The sequence below is a fragment of the Natrix helvetica genome (assembly GCF_964273705.1).
Source record: "Natrix helvetica genome assembly, chromosome: 10".
Classification (NCBI taxonomy): Eukaryota; Metazoa; Chordata; class Lepidosauria; order Squamata; family Natricidae; genus Natrix; species Natrix helvetica.
Genome location: NC_138561.1, coordinates 17,998,755 through 18,017,118, shown reverse-complemented (window position 1 = coordinate 18,017,118; position 18,364 = coordinate 17,998,755). Strand labels below are relative to the sequence as shown.

Here is an 18,364-nt window from a genome sequence, read left to right as displayed (position 1 = left end):
TTGCAGACGTTTCATTGCCATCGTCATCAGTCTGAGGAGGGAGTAGGGTTCAAGCACTGATGTTGTTCCCAAGCTCAGGTAATGAAACGTCTGCAAGGAAGCTACCAAAGCTCAGAGAGCACCAAGGAGCCCCACAAATTAAGGCTGACTCTTCTATCCCAACTTTCCAGGATAGGGCAGGAAAGCGGCTTGCTCCTGCGGCAGAAACCCAGAGCACCACACGAGGGCAGCAGAAGCAACGAATGTGCCGCAATGACAGCGGGCAACACTAGAGGGCGCTGCCTCTTTCGCAGGCTTTGGCCGCTCGCCTCCCCCTCCCTCCCCTGTGGGTCCGCAGAGCTAGAAGGGTAGAGTGACACGAATTCCCACACTGGGGTTTTGTTTGTTTTTTTGACCTTTCCTATATTGCCTCGCGGCTGCAAAATCTCCCACAGAGGCCAGGAGGCGCCAAAAGGGGCCCCGCCCGGCGTCTCTCTGCTGCCACCTCGAAGCCCGCGGCTTCCTCAGACCGCTCGGACGCCCGCCTATTGCGGGGGGGGGCTTCGGCGTGGGCCGAGGGGAGAGAGAGAGAGAGAGAGAGAGAGAGAGAGAGAGAGAGGAACGCGGCAGCTCCCCCTCGCGAGCGTCTCCCCGTCGTCCTCCGCTCCTGGCCCCGCCCCTTCGCTGCTCTCGCGAGAGCCGGGCGGCGCGAGTGTGACGTCACCGCCGCCCGATGCGGGCCATGGGCAAGAAGCACAAGAGGCACAAAGGGGAGAAATACCCGTATGAAGGTACCGGTGCCTCGGGTGGAGGTGGGCAGAAAAGAGAGAGGTGGGCCGGGGGCGCCTCCTAATGCCCGCTGCCTTCCTGGGGGAGGGGAGGGGAGGGGAGGGAGGAGCAGGGTCTCGATGTCTCAGCCTTCGGGAGGAAACCGGGGCTCCCATAATCCCCTGCTGGGAGGGAGGAGGGGATCTGCAGACCCCAAAATCTTCTGTCGGAAGAGACTGCAGTTCCCAGAATCCCCTGCGAGAGGAAATCAGCAACCCCCATGATCTCCTGATGGGAGGGAGGGAGGGAGTGGGGATCATCAACTCCCAGAATCCCCTACTGGGGGGGGGGTGAACTACAGCTCCCAAAATCCCCCGTGAGAAGGAACTGCAGTTCCCAGAATCCCCTGCCAGAGGGAAATCAGCAACTCCCAGAATCCCCTACCAGGGGAAACTACAACTCCCCAAATCCCCTACTGCGGTGAACTACAGCTCCCAAAATCCCCTGTGAGAAGGAACTGCAGCTCCTAGAATCCCCTGCCAGAGGGAAATCAGCAACTCAGAGAATCCCCTACCAGGGGAAACCACAACTCCTAAAATCCTCTACTGGGGTGAACTACAGCTCCCAAAATCCCCTGTGAGAAGGAACTGCAGCTCCCACCTTTGAGAAGGAACTGCAATTCCCAGAATCCACTACAAGAGATGAACTGCAGCTCCCAGAAACCCATGTGACAAGAAAGTGCAGTTCTGCAATTGTGGCTTGACTACAGTTCCCAGCAGTCCCAGTCGGAAGAATGACATTTCTAACAAAATATAGATGCACATTGTTTCAGGTCTTTGTATCTCCATAGGTATCTATGCATGTCCTTGTTAACTTAAGTGTGTGTGGCCAAATTACTGCTAATTTCCTGTAGTCACTTGAAACATTTTAAACACCTCTGTGATCGTTTTATGAGGTCTTAATCTGCTAATAATTCTATCTTTAAGTATCAGAACTATGGTTAGTTTTTGATTTACGACAATTGAGCCCAACATTTTTGATGCTAAGCAAGACATTTGTTAAGTGAATTTTGCCGTGTTTTACAACCTTCCTTGCCACAGTTGTTAACTGAATCACTGCAGTCATTAAGTTAGTAACCTGGTTGTTAAGTGAATCTGGCTTCCCCATTGACTTTGCTTGTACGAAGGTCGCAAAAAGGGATGGCATGACCCTTTACAAATATGAGCCAGTTGCCAAGCATTAGAATTTTGATCCCATGCTGCAACAGTCGTAAGTATGAAAAATGGTCATAAGTCACTTTTTTCAGTGCTGTTGTAACTTCAAGCTGTCACTAACTGAATGGTCATAAGTCAAGAACTGCCTGTAATATTAATCTTTTTTTTTTTAATTCACAATTGAATTGGTTAGGCGTTACATTGCTAATATTTAGAAAGTTTAACCGGGAATTCTCCTTTCCATGTTTCTTCAAGAATATGTAGAAAAACCACTAAAACTTGTCTTAAAAGTGGGAGGAAATGAAGTCGCAGAACTATCTACTCAGAGCTCGGTGCATGATTCATCCCTGTATGAAGACAAAAGTGAATATGAAAAACACAAAGACAAGAAAAGAAAGAAAAGGAAAAAAATGGAAAAACAAGCCCCCGGGGAGGAAAAGGAAAAAAGGAAGAGAAAAGTAAAGGTAATTATTAGAATAGTTACTGGGTTTACTTTAAGAGCTGGGGTGGCGCAGTGGTTAGAACGAAGTATTGCAAGCTAACTCTGCCGACTGTCAGCAGTTCAGTTCTCATTGGCTCAAGATTGACTCAGCCTTCCATCCTTGCGAAGTGGGTAAAAGGAGGACCCAGACTGTTGGGGGCAATAGGCTGACTCTGTAAACCGCTTAGAGAGGGCTGTGAAGCAATAGATAATAAGTGCTATTGCTATTCCATCCATCCTCCCTTCCTTCCTTCCTTGATGATACAATAGTTCGAATGCAGCATGGCAGGTTCTGCCAATAGCCAGGAGTTCAATCCTGGCCAGCTCAAGATTGACTCAGCCTTCCATCCTTCCAAGGGTAAAATGAGGACCCAAGATTGTTGGGGCAATAGGCTGACTCTATAAATTGCTTAGAGAGGGCTGTAAAGCGGTATATAAGTCTAAATCCTAAATACTAAGTGTTATTAAAATGTTTTTTTAATGTTTATTTATGGCAGATTGTTGAGATTATTAAGTGGGGCATGAAAATAATCCAGAACAAGTTTGAAAATGTAAAAAGTCTCCCTTTCAAATATTGGTTAAATTTAAACTAGGGGGAAAATAGATTCGGTGCAGTTCTCCCATCATGTTTAGCCTTGTTACTCATGCTGGTTTGAGATTCCGTATCTGCAAACTCTCCATTTTCCAGATACTGGAAGACTTTTTATATAGGAAGCAGCATAAATGTACTTATTAGAAAGAATTTCCACGAGCAGATTATCTAACCTGATACGACTCAGCCTCCTGCATTCCTGTGAACAGACATGCTTTTAATGTTAATGAATATCCTAATTAAATCAACGGTGTTGATTTATGCCAATTAATGCAACTATGTTGAGTTATGCCCAATTAATGCAACTACGTTGATTTATGCCAGTCAATGCAACTACATTGATTTATGCTAGTGATGTAGCTGAGGGCTAAGCATTGATTCTTGAGCATTTAGATGATATAATTAAAATCTGCATCAGGTTCTACATTGCAGAATAATTTTGATTTAAGCCTTGCTCACAAAGAAGTTGCCCTTAATATTTTGCAACCGGTTACGTTGATGTTTCACCAGCATTTTCTATTGCTTCCTCAGGAAGATAAAAAGAAGCGAGATCGAGATGCTGGTGAAAGCGAAGGAGAAAGAGAACTCAAATGCCAGTCTCCTTTAAGATTGGAAGTGCCGCTTGTAAAGTCGCTAGCAAGCAGTTTGGCAAAACAAGAAGGTAAAGGAAATGCTATTTTTCTTTCAAATTGCTATGCAGGTTTCCCCCACCCCACCCGTTTTTGTAGTAAAAAAAAAAAATTCATAAAATAATGGTACTAAACCATAACTACTGATGCAAAAATTGCTAACATGCTAAATCCTAAATAAGCATTTGCACCAACTACACTTTGTCGTTTTCTCCAAAGATGTTTCTGTGTCATCTTTTTTTTCTGCCTAAAACCCCTTGGCAAATTCCTCAAAAATTAAATGGATGTTATTCTCCTGGAGGAAGACCCAGACTGTTTGCATAGCATTGTGGAAAGATGAAACTCAGAATATCTTCACCGATGAGGAAACTTTGTTAAAATGATGAAGGATAAACAGACTTTTTAAAAGTATCTCGAGTGTCCCTTTTTGTCTCACTTTTTATTCCTTTGTTATGTCACGATTTAATACTTTGTTTCCATCGAAATATAGAGAGTTCTTTTCTGTTTTGTTTCCCTTTCCTCTTTTTTTAATCCTAGAAGTGGAGCAAACACCTCTTCAAGAAGCATTGAACCAGCTTGTAAGACAACTGCAGAGGTGAGCTGTCGCTGTGTTTTGTGCTGTTGCTTATAAGAATTAGTAAAGACATTAATGCCTCAATAATATCAGTGGTCAAAGCTAAATCAAAGTCACATAAGGTAAAGGTTCCCCTCGCACATATGTGCTAGTTGTTCCTGACTCTAGGGGGCGGTGTTCATCTCCGTTTCAAAGCCGAAGAGCCAGCACTGTCCGAAGACGTCTCCGTGGTTGTGTGGCCTGCATGACTAAACACTCAAGGCGCATGGAACACTTACCTTCCCATCAAAGGTGGTTCCTATTTTTCTACTTGCATTTTTACGTGCTTTCGAACTGCTAGGTTGGCAGAAGCTGGGACAAGTAACGGGAGCTCACTCTGTTACGCGGTGCTGGGGATTCGAACCACCGAACTGCCGACCTTTCTGATCAACAAACTCAGTGCTTTAGCCACTGAGCCATCACATCCCTGTTCAAAGTCGCATACTTGAGGCATAATTCTTATAACACTGAATTTAATATTTGCTTTTTCTCTTTAAAAAAACCCCAAAGGATTACTGCAGTGCTTTGACTCGTAATTGTGCTGCATTTATAAATTGCATACTCCGAAATAATCCAGCGATTATAATCTTCTTATTATAGATTTAGCTATTTAAGTCCAGCTATTATAAAGTATTAGAGATAATTTTATTATTATTATTATTATTATTATTATTATTATTATTATTATTATTATTATTATTATTATTATTATTATTATTATTATCATTATTATTATTATTATTATAGATGGCCTTTATAGTACTCTCCGTTTTGCAGAACAGATCACATTTAAAAGAAAGGAAAATATTTTGCGTTATGGCCTTGAACCCAAAGCTCTTGATATCAAAATACATCATTATATTTGATGGGAGAGATATCAAAATCCTCTATAGTTTAATTTGGAAATCTCAACCACATTTTAGTCATATAATCTCAGTATAAAAAGTGGGATGGGGAGAGAGGGGTTTCTACATTAAAAAAAACTTTTTAAAAAATAAAAAGGAGTTGGCACAAGGCCAGATCTGCTTCTAGTTTCATCTTAGTTTTCTACTTTCTTTTAAGCTGGAGTCCTGTCTTCTTTTTAATAGTAAACTCTGTTCTTTGCTATAGAAACGGAACATGAAACGCTGTTCTTTTCATTTCTTAACAGAAAGGATCCGAACGCTTTCTTTTCATTCCCTGTGACGGACTTCATCGCTCCTGGTTACTCCATGATCATTAAACGCCCAATGGATTTTAGTACTATGAAAGAGAAGATAAAGCATAATGGTTACCAATCCATAGAAGAGCTAAAGGTGCTTATAATTTATATATCCTAACTGCAGGGAGGGGATTAAATGTCAACACTTAATACAATAGCAGAGTTGGAAGGGATTTTGGAGGCCTTCTAGTCCAACCCCCTGCCTAGGCAGGAAACCCTATACCGTTTCAGACAAATGGCTATCCAACATCTTCTTAAAGACTTCCAGTGTTGGAGCATTTGCAACTTCTGGAGGCAAGCTGTTCCACTGATTAATTGTTCTAACTGTCAGGAAATTTCAGATAGACAGATAGACAAGCAAAGCCAAATTCTGTGAATTCTGGAATGCCAGCTTCACTTAGGAACTGTGGTTACTAACTTAACAACTGCAGTGATTCACCTAACAACGGTGGCAAGAAAGGTCCTAAAATGGATCAAAACTCACTTCGCAATTGTCTCACTTAAGCAACAGAAATTTTGTGTTCCAATTGTGGTTGTAAGCCAAGAACGTAACTTGTATTAGAGCTTGAGACAGTGTAAAAACAAGGTGGCTAAGGTTAAGGAGACAGGTTCTTAAGGAGATGTATGCTTGTCAGAATAATAGATCAACAATAATTATATAATAATCGCGAAAGTTCATTGACTGTCCCCAGTCACTCTTCTGCAATATATTAAAGGATCAAGCAGTTGAAATTCAAACGGAACTTATTCAACCAGAATAACAGGAAGAGGAAAAAAAAATATTTGAGTTTCGTCTTTTTCTTAAAAGGAGAAAGATTGAGAAATGTTTGCACATAATCAGAACTAAATGTCTTTTTTCCCCCTTTGCATTGCCATTATCACTTTTACAATAAATGCTTTATTGGAACAAACAGCAAACCCATATTATATGTTACCCTTGCCTTATTCCTCTTTCTGAGCACTGCTGGTTAAAATTCTTGTCTCCCCACAACCCTTCTCTTTGTACACATTAAAGAGAAATGCAAGGCAGTTGTGGTGGTGCATTAATGCATCCCAACCTGACAAAACAACTCTCTGATCTCTGGGGAGAACTGTCTGTGACGAACGGCGCCTTTATCGGTGCATTAATAGCAAAGTGTAAAAATCAGAGCTCTGTCACCAGCACTTCTAGCCTCACACGCCATCTGTCATCCAGTAAACTCATCAGCTGCTCGCCCAACATTGTGCGAGCTGATGTCGAAAGAGAAGGGTCTGAAATCCCACTTACAGGTTCGGCCTGTCCTTCCAGCTTGAAAGCAGCATGGAGGGAGCATCCTTAGAACATCTTCGGGATAAATCCTCCTCTCTTTTTTTTTTTTTACGCGTTTCCTTGCCTGCGGTGACAAGGAGTCGAAACCGAAAGGAGCGCGAGAGGGACGGCAGCCTAAAAGCCAAGATCGTCCACCTACTGCTGGTTTTCGTTCAGCTCTTTGCCCATTGGGTTGTCAAAAGTAGCAGACCGTGTCCGAGTTGGACCATGAGAAGGAAGGAAATTTCCAAAGGGGTCACACCTATAGACGGTGGATTTAGTCACTGTGTGATCATGTTTTTGCCATCACTTGGCACACAACAACCACAATGGAAGCCACAATGAACTGTGTTGAGTCTTAAGTTAGACGGTCGTTCTAAGTTTGCCTAACTGAGACTGTTGTTAAGCGAATGTCGCCCCGTTTTGTCACCTTCCTGGCCACAGTTGTTAAGTGAAGCGTGGCAGTTGTTTCGCTAGGAACACGGTTGTTAAGTGAACCTGGCTTCCCCATTGACTTTGCTTGGCAAAAGGGGATCACGTGACCCTGGGACAAGGCAGCCGTCATAAATATGAGTCAGTTGCCAAGGGTGCCTGCGGTCACGTGATGCTACAATGGTCGTAAGAATCAAGATCCCGTGAAGGGTTAATGCCACTTTATAAGGCCTTGGTGAGGCCACACTAGGAATAATGAATTCAGTTTTGGTCGCCACGATGTAGAAAAGATGCGGAGACTCTAGAAAGAGGGCAGAGAAGAGCAACAAAGATGATGAGGGGACTGGAGGTTAAAACATATGAAGAACGGTTGCAGGAACTGGGTATGTTTAGCTTAAGAGAAAGAAGGACTAGGGGGGACATGATAGCATTGTTCCAATATCTCAGAGGTTGCCACAAAGAAGAGGGAGTCAAGCTATTCTCCAAAGCACCTGAGGGCAGGACAAGAAGCAGTGGGTGGAAACTAATCAAGGAGAGAAGCAACTTAGAACTGAGGAGAAACTTCCTGACAGTTAGAACAATTAATCAGTGGAACAGAAGTTGCCTCCAGAAGTTGTGAATGCCCCAACACTGGAAGTCTTTAAGAAGATGTTGGATAGCCATTTGTCTGAAACGGTATAGGGTTTCCTGCCTAGGCAGGGGGTTGGACTAGAAGACCTCCAAGGTCCCTTCCAACTCTGCTATTGTATTGTATAAGTGTGAAAAACAGTTATGTCACTTTTTTCAACGCCGTTGTAACTTTGGTTGCTAAACGAATGGTTGTAAGTCAAGGACTATTTGTAAATGTGTCTAAAAAGTGGTTTCCTTCTGTAAGCAATTCTGATTCCATAGCTTGAAGTGCATCTTGTAGGCAACAATCCCAGAATTCTGCATTCACGTGCCTTAATTTTCCTATTTATACAGGACAATTTCAGACTGATGTGTACAAATGCCATGGTCTATAATAAACCAGAGACTATTTATTACAAGGCTGCGAAAAAGCTCCTACATTCCGGAATGAAAATACTCAGTCAGGTAATTGACAGAGGGAAGAACAGAGTTTTGGAAGAGTGATATTTATTGCTATTTGGACTACGGATTCTTTATAATGTGAAGGGTTGGACTTCACATTAGTTGGGATCTTAGTTGGAAGTTGGAATCTTCAAGATTCATTATAGTCCTAGCTATGCTTTCAAAATGTCAGTCTCGTCCCTATTTAATTTACAGTGAATTCCTCTCCAGCAAAGTTTTTCCCCTCCCATCGTCTTTCAAGATAGTTCACAATTAAGGACCTTTATCAAGCTTGGAGAGTGACCAGGCCGATATCTTCCAGAAGCCGCAATACTTGGCAAGAATGCAGGAATGAACTAACTGTCTCCTGCAAACACCCCTCCCCTTTCACTCTTTTATTCCATATTGGGGGGGGGTAGCATTCACCATCTACCTGTGGCCTTACTCCCAAGTCGATTCCTGTTCTTTAGCTGTTTCCTTCGTCTGGCAACTCTGCACATGCGCACACTGGGAACAGGCTCCAGCTGTTCTTCTGCCCCACTGATATTCGACTCCGAAGGCAACTGATAACTGTCAGACGGCCCTGGTCCCATCTCTGCCTCCAGCCCAGACTCGTCAAAGCCTTCACCAGACTCCATGACTGTCCCATGTTCCTCCCCAATCTCCTCACTGTCTGAATCTGCTTGTCAGCTCCACTGGCCGCTGGCGGTCCACAACAGCCTCGTTGACATAAATAGGACATTGGAGTAAACTCATTTGAATTGTGTTGCAAAACATGCTTGACAGAAGTGTTTCCCAACCTTGGGAACTTTTAAGATATGCGGACTTCAACACCCAGAATTCTCTAGCGAGCCATGCTTCCTGGGGAATTCTGAGAGTTGAAGTCCACGCATCTTAAAAGTTACCAAAGTTGAGAAATACTGCTTTACAGTATTTAATTCTTGGGATCATCTATTTGAAGAAAAAAAATTAAACCATTATGGACTCTTCTAAAACGTCTCTAGTCGAATACGTCCTTTTTAAGGGCTGGGAAATTAGGCACCTAATTCATTAAGTTGCATTGATTTTTCAGCTGGTAGGAATAAAATGGCGAATTTACATTCCGTGTTTTGTTTTCTTAGGAACGAATTCAGAGTTTGAAGCAAAGCATTGACTTCATGGCAGATCTTCAGAAAAGCAGGAAACAGGCGGACAAAAGCGGCTTGCAGTCTGGGGGAGAAGAGGACGATGGTCTCGGAAAAGATGGAGACCCCACAGACATAGACCTCAGAGCCTTTAAAAGTCCCAGCAAAGATTTCAAAAAGTGATTATATTTCCCCAGAAGCTGATTCCCCCCACCCCCGATTTCAGTAGAATCAGGAGTTGGAAACTGTGAAGACAGTTTGGTGTTGTGGTTAAGGTGCCCGGCTAGAAAGCAGAAGATAGTGAGTTCTAGTCCTGCCTTGGACACAAAACCTGCTGGATAAACTTGGCCAGTCCCCCGAAGAAAGCAATCATCTTCTTCTATTAATGACCCCATAATCCCTTGCGGGGTGGAGTTAGGCAATGAATGGAGCTAGCAGAGTGTTTACTGGCCAGATGCCCTTCCCTATCGCCAGTGCGGACTTTTGTTCAGCGGATGTGTATTCTCATCATGCTCATCTGCCTCTACCTAGGGCTGAACTCACAGCCTCCTGATTGTGAGGCGAGAGCTCCACCTCTAGGCCACTGCACCGCTCCCAGGAATAAGGCAGTATTGTTTAAAAATATTCAAACTCTTTTTCTAATTAGGTTAGCAAATCCAGAGGCAATGACAAGCTTGTGTAATGAAGCCAATTCCTGCTACACATCCACCTCATTGACTAAATGTCGGTTTCACTCTTAACTGATGAAGAGGAGCACAATGGCTTGTGTGATTAGGACACTGGCTTGACAAGCAACAAGCTGGCGTTCAAAACCCAGGTGCTACCACGGGGTGGGGTGAGCTCCCATCCTTCGCTCCAGCTCCTGCCGGAGACATGAAAGGACATTCCTCCAGGCAACAGTGATATCACAGGCCAATCCTTTCGACCGGGAAGCACTTAGTGCAAAAAAAACCCAAACAAACCCCCCAAACCTGATGAAGACCATGACAATTACTAGCTGCTGTTACCAATTATTAGCATTTACCATTTCTAATATTCAAAGTCCAAAGGACTGTGCATTTTTCTTACCACACCGGTTTTAAAATCTTTATGTTCTAAAAGGAATCAAAATAATGTATATTGGGGTTTTTTTTTAATATGTGTTTTAATGACATTTTTTTTCTCCCAGAAAAGAAAAAGAACTACTGGAAGAAAAAATTAGGAACAGTAATTTAGAGAAGGAACAAGAACTGATTGAATGTATAATTAAAGATTCAGGAGGAAAGTTGACCAAACGTTCTGTTAACACTCAGGTAAGCTGACGAACGTTACCAAACGCTTAGAAAACTTCAGTTTCCACTCTCTGAATCTCAACATAATGCTTTAAATGTTAGCATCCCTCCAAATCTCCAGTAATTGAAACACTTAGCAAAACAGTTACCATATTTTTCAGAGTATAACACGCTCCAAAGTATAAGACACACCTAGATTTGGGAGAGGAAAACAAGGGCAAAATATCTGCCTCCCAGCAATTTTCCTCCTTGCAACAAACAGTACAGGCAATATACAACGTTTGTAGTGTTCCATTTCAGACTATACTTGTACAGATGCTGTTAAAATTGATGTGCTTTCTGGAAGTATAGTTATTCTCTGCTATTTAAAAGAATAGGACTTTTTAAGACAATAGCACTGGGCCTCTTCAGATCAAGCATTTATTTTAAAAAGCTTCTTCATTTTGTTAAGTTGTCTAGAACAATAATAAAGCAGTCTTTAAAAAATAAGTCTAATATTAAATTTGAACATTCTAAAGGCATTTATAGTTGTTGACTTACCTCCTTGCAGCAAACAGCCTGATTAGCACAAGGGAAAAAAAACCTGCCTCCCAGCAATTTGCCAGTGGAGCAAACAGCAAGTTTCACTTTCAATTTCTCCCAATCATCAGCTGTTACAGGCTGCAGGGATTGCTATATCTTATTGAAGCCTCCGTAAGCCAGCACCCCCCCCCCTCCATTTGCTGCAAAGAAGTAAATTGCTTGGAGGCAGAGGCCAAAGGTTTGGGGCCAGTGGGTGTGTGGGGCCACATTCAGTGTATAAGACACACCCACATTTTCACCCTCTTTTAGGGGAGGAAAAAGGTACGTCTTATACTCCAAAAATACACTACTTAGGTTGTTTTTTTTTAACTTGGTAAAAAGGCTCCTTCTTGTACTCCTAGAAGCCATCTTTTACATTTGGGCCATCAATTTTCTACTGTGGGAAAATGGGAGTGGGGATGACGTGGAGTATGGGAGATATATAGTCTAAATAACATTCCTTTCTCAGAGCTTTAAGGACACCTTGCCCTGCAGCTGTGATGGTGTGACTGGGAGGCATCTCCAGTTTTGGACGGTGCCTGGTTGGACCATGGGATGGACATGTGGGTGCTGGGCAGGGGCTTGGACTTTCATTTGGGTGGGGAAAACCTGGAGCCTTTCAGATTTGGCTTCTCCCAAATGTGCCAATATGACATCTCTAATAAAGTGGAACTTTGAGGAAACTCAAGCCCTGGAGTCATCTTTCATTGGGGGTGTTACTTGGAACCCCGACATTAATCCGAATCTTTGTCTGATGCTACGTGGGTTACAAGTTGGCCGCTAGCTTTAAAAAAAACGGCTCCTTCTTGTACACTTTTAATCCTTCTTTTAATCTCTTGACTCGCTACAATACTTTGTTCTTTTTCAGTGTGAGTTTGAGAGAAGAAAACCTGATGGCACAACCACCTTGGGACTTCTTACTCCAGCCGAAAATATGGCAGGAGGTAAGAGCAATTTTAATATTCCTCCTTGGGGGGGCGTTTACAAATGAAAAAGGATTCTGGCTGAGGACAAAGCCGGCTGCTGTCTTAGAAAGCCCGAGGAACAGATACCCCATCTTTGATGTTAAATATTCCTCATTCAGTTTGTCTTTCAAATGAGTAGCATTTGATTGGAGAAAAAAGTGAACTGCTTCGATTGGAAAAACAGTGAGCTGACCTATGGGAGGAGGGTTTTAGGAAACCCCCTTGCTAAAATGTAAATTTGGACATGCTTCCATTCCAAAGGCCAACTTTTCAATTGAATTACACGGGAACACTTAACTATCTCCATTACTTAATCTGAATGTGTTACAACACCCTTTTAGTGGGGATTTTTCCTTCATCTAATACAGATCACAAAAAAGCTCTCATTATACAACATTTAAACTCCTGTTCCTTCGTTCTAAGCTTCGTAGTGATTCTATGCTTGTCTCTATTTTCTTACATCTACAGTTTTCTTCTTCTTCTTCTCCTTCTTCTTCTTCTTCTTCTTCTTCTTCTTCTTCTTCTTCTTCTTCTTCTTCTTCTTCTTCTTCCACCGCCTCCTCCTCTTCTAATTCTAATTCTTCTCCTCCTTCCATCTTCCATCTTCCATCTATCATCTATCCTCCATCAATCCCAGGAGGGTGGTAAATGTCCTCTTTGACACACACTTGCTATAATGTTCAAGTCAGAGGCAAAAGTGTTCCTAAGGAATTATTTTTTCATAATTTATTGTCGTAAGGAAAATCTTAAAATGTGCTGTGCACACAGAGCAATTACTCTGGAGGATTTGCTTCTACTTTATGTAAATAATTTTAAATCACCTCCCGGATCCTTGTTCTCCTGTTTTACTTTTGGATTTTAGAGATGGGTTACAACTCTGTGAGGCTAGGAGCCACGGCTGGAAGACTTCAGTCAGGTGTCAATACTTTACAAGGGTTTAAGGAAGACAAAAGGAACAAAGTAACTCCAGGTAATGGCTACAATGCCTCTGTTAAAGCAACCCAATTTCCCATAAAGAATGCATTTGGTTAAATGAACCCAGCGCCAGTCCTTTCTGGAAAAAGTATCGCTTTTCCTCACTGGATTCTTCGTGTTATCAGTGGGCTCCTCGGTGCTCTCTGAGCTTGGTTGTTTTCTTGCAGGCATTTCATTACCCAACTAGGTAACATCATCAGTGTTAGAAGGGAGTGTGGGGTTTGTGTATAAACAGAGCAACCCGCCCCCCTCCATTCTAGTACTGATCATGTTAGTAAGTTGGGTAATGAAACATCTTCAACATAACTCAGGGAACACCAAGGACTCCTCATTTCAACTCTGAGCTACAAATATTCTTTTCTGTCTTATCTCTCAATTAAGAGCCAAAGTATGCTGCCTCTTTTACACTAAAAGTTCCATCACGGCAGTAGTTGAACTGGCATCAGAGCCCAAAACAGCGTTACCACGGTCAGAATTTAAATAAAATACACTCTCAGCATTCCTAGTTTAATTTATAATATTGGACTCTCTCTTCCTATGACTAATGGTGCTTTTGAAGAAGCATGATATGAATAAAAACTCCCTTAGGGCCCTCTCAAGAGTTCAGAAAAGATACCCTTATGTGTGAGGGACTTGATTCCTGCTTCATTTCAAGATACTTAATCCCTGCTTCCTTCCCCATTAGTGATGTACTTGAACTATGGACCTTTTAGCTCGTATGCTCCGGCGTATGATTCTACGTTTGCAAACATCAGCAAGGATGATTCCGATTTGATCTACTCTACTTACGGAGAAGATTCCAATCCAGGAATTTTCAAGTACGTCTTCCAGCAAGCAGGATTTCCCTTGGTTATTCGACTTTGCTAGAGTGAAAGCTTCTTTTTTTAGACACTTCCCCATCAAATGCTCTGATTTTCCCTTTTTCTAAGAAAAGAAGAGGCACTAGACACTTGACACCAAGAATCACTTCATCCCTCATTTTCTACCAAAATGTTCTATCTTGGTAGTTGTTTTTTCCCCCCCTGAAATACTATATAGCGCGTTTAACAGCTGTGCCACGAGAAAATCTTTAAAACAATCCAGCTTGCTGTTACAGCGCGAAGTATTAAAATGAAACTGGGAAGAAGGGGCAATATTTAGGTGTTTGTCGTTTCAATTTAATTGGTAAAAAGTGGGCAACATAATTATTGAGGCTGCAGCAAAGTTTTTCATTGCTAGTTATTTCGTGACACTAGTCCCTGTGGATGAAATATATCAGGAATTATGGTAGTCCATACAGATCAGAACAGAATAGAATAGAATTTTTTATTGGCCAAGTGTGATTGGACACACAAGAAATTTGTCTTGGTGCATACAAGACTTTGCACCAGTTGCACATATTTTTCTGTTCTTCGTGTTAATTTGTGCTCAGATTTACTAGGTCAAAATGCATGAAATATTTTTTGAAAGCATCAGGAAAATGCCTTTAAATGTACCATGCAACTATAGTTACTTAGTTCTGATTCTTCACAAGCACTTCCTTGGAAGGTCATAGTTGGTTCAAGTAACTCATCTATAGATTTCTCTGTTATTTAATAGCAATAGCACTTGAACTTATATATCACTTCACAGTGCTTTACAGCCTTCTCTAAGTGGTTTACAAAGTCAGCATCTTGCCCGCAACAATCTGGGTCCTCATTTTACCGACCTCAAAAGGAAAGAAGGCTGAGTCAACCCTGAGGCGGTCGGGATCGAATTCCTGGTGGTCGGCATTCTAACTACTGCGCCACCACGGCTCATGATTTCATATTAGCGTAAAGACAAATAATGAACGCCTTGTAGGCTGTGTTCATTGGTTCTTTGAGTTTTTAATTTTTCTTGGCTATGTTTTTATTTAGCATTAACAGGATACACCGGTAAGATCTCTGCTAAAAAAAAAAACCTGGTTAATTTTAAACACCAGAACAATGACTTGGTGACTCAATGAAAAGAGATATTCAAGGGTATTATTATTATTATTATTATTATTATTATTATTATTATTATTATTATTATTATTATTATTATTATTATTATTATTATTATTATTATTATTATTATTGCTACCTCGTAGGCTGGAAGTTAATTTAACTAGGTTATGGGAATGGCCAGTTGTAATTAATTGTGAAATAATTGCGCTCCTTGCTTTTAGCATCCATGAGTTTTTGGCAAAGTCCCACGATCACCCTGGTCTGATGACTGATAGCTTGCTGGATGTCTTGACACAAGGGGAGCATTCGCGCACCCTCAGACAACTTGAGACGGTGAGAACATTTCACATGTTAATATGCATATAAACGGCAGCGTAAACATTGTAGCGTTAAGGAGATTCGTGTCCAGGGAGAAGTTGAAATCTTTCCTTGCTTATCATTTCTCGGTTATCAAAGTTAGAACTAACTTACTCTCTGGAAACAAATACTGTGGGGGGTAAGACACCCCTAACACCCTTTTGGGGGGGGGGGGTGTTCTGTTAAGATTCAGCCTGTTGTGTCTTCAAATGTCTTCTACTGTACTGCCTTAAAATGGCTTCTACTATAAAGCGCAGTGGAGTTGCCATGGTAACAGTTTCACAGTACTGCACCAGGGGGCTCCCTCTGGTAAGGCGAAAAATGTCCAGTGGTCCGGACATTTTCCCCCTATAAATAAATCCCCGGACAACTCCGGATTATCAGCTAGTATTCAACTAAATGGCGTTTAATTTTTTAAATTATTATTTATTTATATTTCTCATTACTTTATCCGGTTCTTTCCTAGTTGCAGACCACGGAGGAAACAGAACGCTTACGGGGAAAGACGGATACAACGAAAGACGTAGAGGTGAGATAGTTATAAATGTGGTAGACATTCTAGGACTGGTGGGGTTTTTAAACAGGGACATAGACATTGAGCCAACTAAAGAGCAAGAGGGGAACCTTTACCGTTTAGTCTTATAGCACATCATAATGGGCGAAGCATGATGTACACGTTTATTTTTACCCTGGATTTTAAGACCATATCTTTGTTCGCATTTCTAGATAGTAGAAACAGATCCAGCCAAGGTTGACTCTGGCCTTAATAAAGAGAGGCTTACAGCGCTCAGAGCGGTGACAAATTTGGGGGTCCCTGCTGAGGAATTCAATTCTGAAGGTGAGTCAATGTGTCTTGGCAAGGCCTTGTGGCAAAAATCCAGCTCGATCTATGGTGCCTCACCGCTTTGTCTTCGATTTCCCAGAAGCAGAAGTATTTCAGAGAAAGCTGGACGAAACCACAAAATTAATCTGTGACCTTCAGGATGCTCAAAACGAACGCCTGAGTACAAAACCGCCACCGAATATGATTTGCCTCTTGGGCCCATCTTACAAGGAAATGCATTTGGGTAAGAATTTAAGGAATATTTATTTATTGGTAGCTCGCCTTTATGACTTTTTGAAATACCGTATTTTTCAGAGTATAACACGCACCTTCCCCCCCCCCCCCCAAAAAAAAAACCAGGATGAAAATCTGGGTGCGTCTTATACATTGAATACAGCATTTTTGGCCTCCTGAAACCTCGCCCCCTTTGCAAAAATGGAAGTGCAGAGGCTTTGGGAGGCCTGCAAAGTGCTCCTGGGGAGGGCAAAAAGGAGTGGAAAACTGGCTGTTTTTTGCTCGTTTTTGCCCCCACAGCCCCCAGTAGCACTCTACAAGCCTCCTAAATGCTATGCATGTCCTTTTCTTTTTGCTTGTTTTTGCCCCCCCCCCCCAGTCCCCAGGAGCACTCTAAAGGCTCTGCATGCCCCCCTTTTTTTGGCAAAAAACGGACCGTTTTTTGCTTGTTTCCCTCCCAGCCCCCAGGAGCACTTCGCAGGCCTTTCAAACTTTCTGCACACCCTGTTTTTCACAAAAAAATGAGGTGTGCAGAGAGTTTGGGAGATCTGCAGAGCGCAAAACCATTGGTTTTTTTTTTAATTTACCTCTTCAAAATCTTGATGCGTCTTACACTCCTGTACCTCTTATACTCCCCAAAAAATACGGTAATCAATAATAGCATTCACATGCATTCTGAATGGGAGTGGTCCACTTTGTTGGAAAACGTAGGTGGTGGTGGTTGAAGAGAGCCTTCTAAAACGTTACATCAATCCATTTCTGTACTTTTCTTCAGCGGAAAAGGTGACCAATAACCTGAAAGAGCTGGCACAACAGGTAGCTCCAGGTGACATTGTCAGCACGTACGGAATCCGTAAAGCAATGGGGATTTCGCTCCCAGCTGTAGAAAAAACGGTCAGCCTTGGGGATTTCACAGAGGGTGAGTATGATCAGCAATCTGTCTCTGCTTCGGAACCGTATCTTGCAAAGTAGCACATAGAGATTACTTGGGAAACAGTCGTGTGTTTTAGAATACAGGTAGTCCTCGACTTACAACCTTGAGCCCAACGTTTCCATTGCTGTGTGAAACATTTGTGAAGTGACCTTTGCCCCGTTTTACACGTTTCCTTGCTGCTGCTGTTAAGTAAATCATTGCAGCTGTTACGTTAGTAACACAGTTATTGCAGGAAATGGGTATGTCTAGTTTAATGAAAAGAAGGACCAGGGGAGACATGATAGCAGTCTTCCTATATCTCAGGGGCTGCCGCAAAGAAGAGGGAGTCAAGCTATTCTCCAAAGCACCTGGGGGCAGGACAGGAAGCAATGGGTGGAAACTAATCAAGGAGAGAAGCAACTTAGAACTAAGGAGAAATTTCCTTAGTTTAACAATTAATCAGTGGAACAACTTGCTTCAACACTGGAAGTTTTTAGAAAGATGTTGGATATTTGTCTGAAGTGGTGTAGGGTTTCCTGCCTAAGCAGGAAGTAGAGGACCTCCAGGGTCCCTTTCAACTCTGTCATTCTATTCTATTCTAAAATAATTTGACCGGCTTTGCAAACCAAGCAAGTAAGATCATCAGTGACTTTTGGATTTTTTCCCCCTCCAGATATCCAAGACTCTCCCAAGCCCGTCATTCTCCTCGCAAATGAATGTGAGCCAGTTGCTGTTTGAACCATTCTTATTAAAACATTCCCTCTTTGGTGGCAGAGGAGTAGAATTTGCCCCCTTGTATGCAGAAGCTGTTTGTATACTTTTATCTGTTAAAATATTTGAATTCTAATAAAATTATTGAAACCCTGCTGGTCCTAATTGCAGATGTAAGAGGTACGCTTTAAATAGAATGCAGGGGTTGGATCATGATTTGTGGGAGCCAAGAAG

General features: G+C 42.2%; 1 protein-coding gene across 5 annotated transcripts; it reads left to right on the top strand.

Moving 5' to 3' along the window:
• Positions 1-613: 613 nt before the first annotated feature.
• Positions 614-18,284, top strand: BRD7 (bromodomain containing 7). 5 transcript variants are annotated; one of them, XM_081963266.1, is made up of 17 exons: positions 614-770; positions 2,217-2,425; positions 3,566-3,695; positions 4,201-4,258; positions 5,427-5,571; positions 8,161-8,271; positions 9,369-9,550; positions 10,540-10,663; positions 12,072-12,147; positions 13,031-13,138; positions 13,829-13,961; positions 15,314-15,425; positions 15,922-15,978; positions 16,176-16,287; positions 16,373-16,516; positions 17,282-17,425; positions 18,093-18,284. In XM_081963266.1, exons 1-17 carry the CDS (start codon positions 713-715, stop codon positions 18,155-18,157), a joined length of 1,968 nt encoding a protein of 655 aa, XP_081819392.1. In that variant the 5' UTR covers positions 614-712; the 3' UTR covers positions 18,158-18,284. The 5 variants fall into 5 exon arrangements, with proteins under 5 accessions (XP_081819392.1, XP_081819390.1, XP_081819389.1 ...); XM_081963264.1 differs by having other exon boundaries at positions 15,916-15,978; XM_081963263.1 differs by having other exon boundaries at positions 689-791.
• The last annotated feature ends 80 nt before the right edge of the window (positions 18,285-18,364 follow it).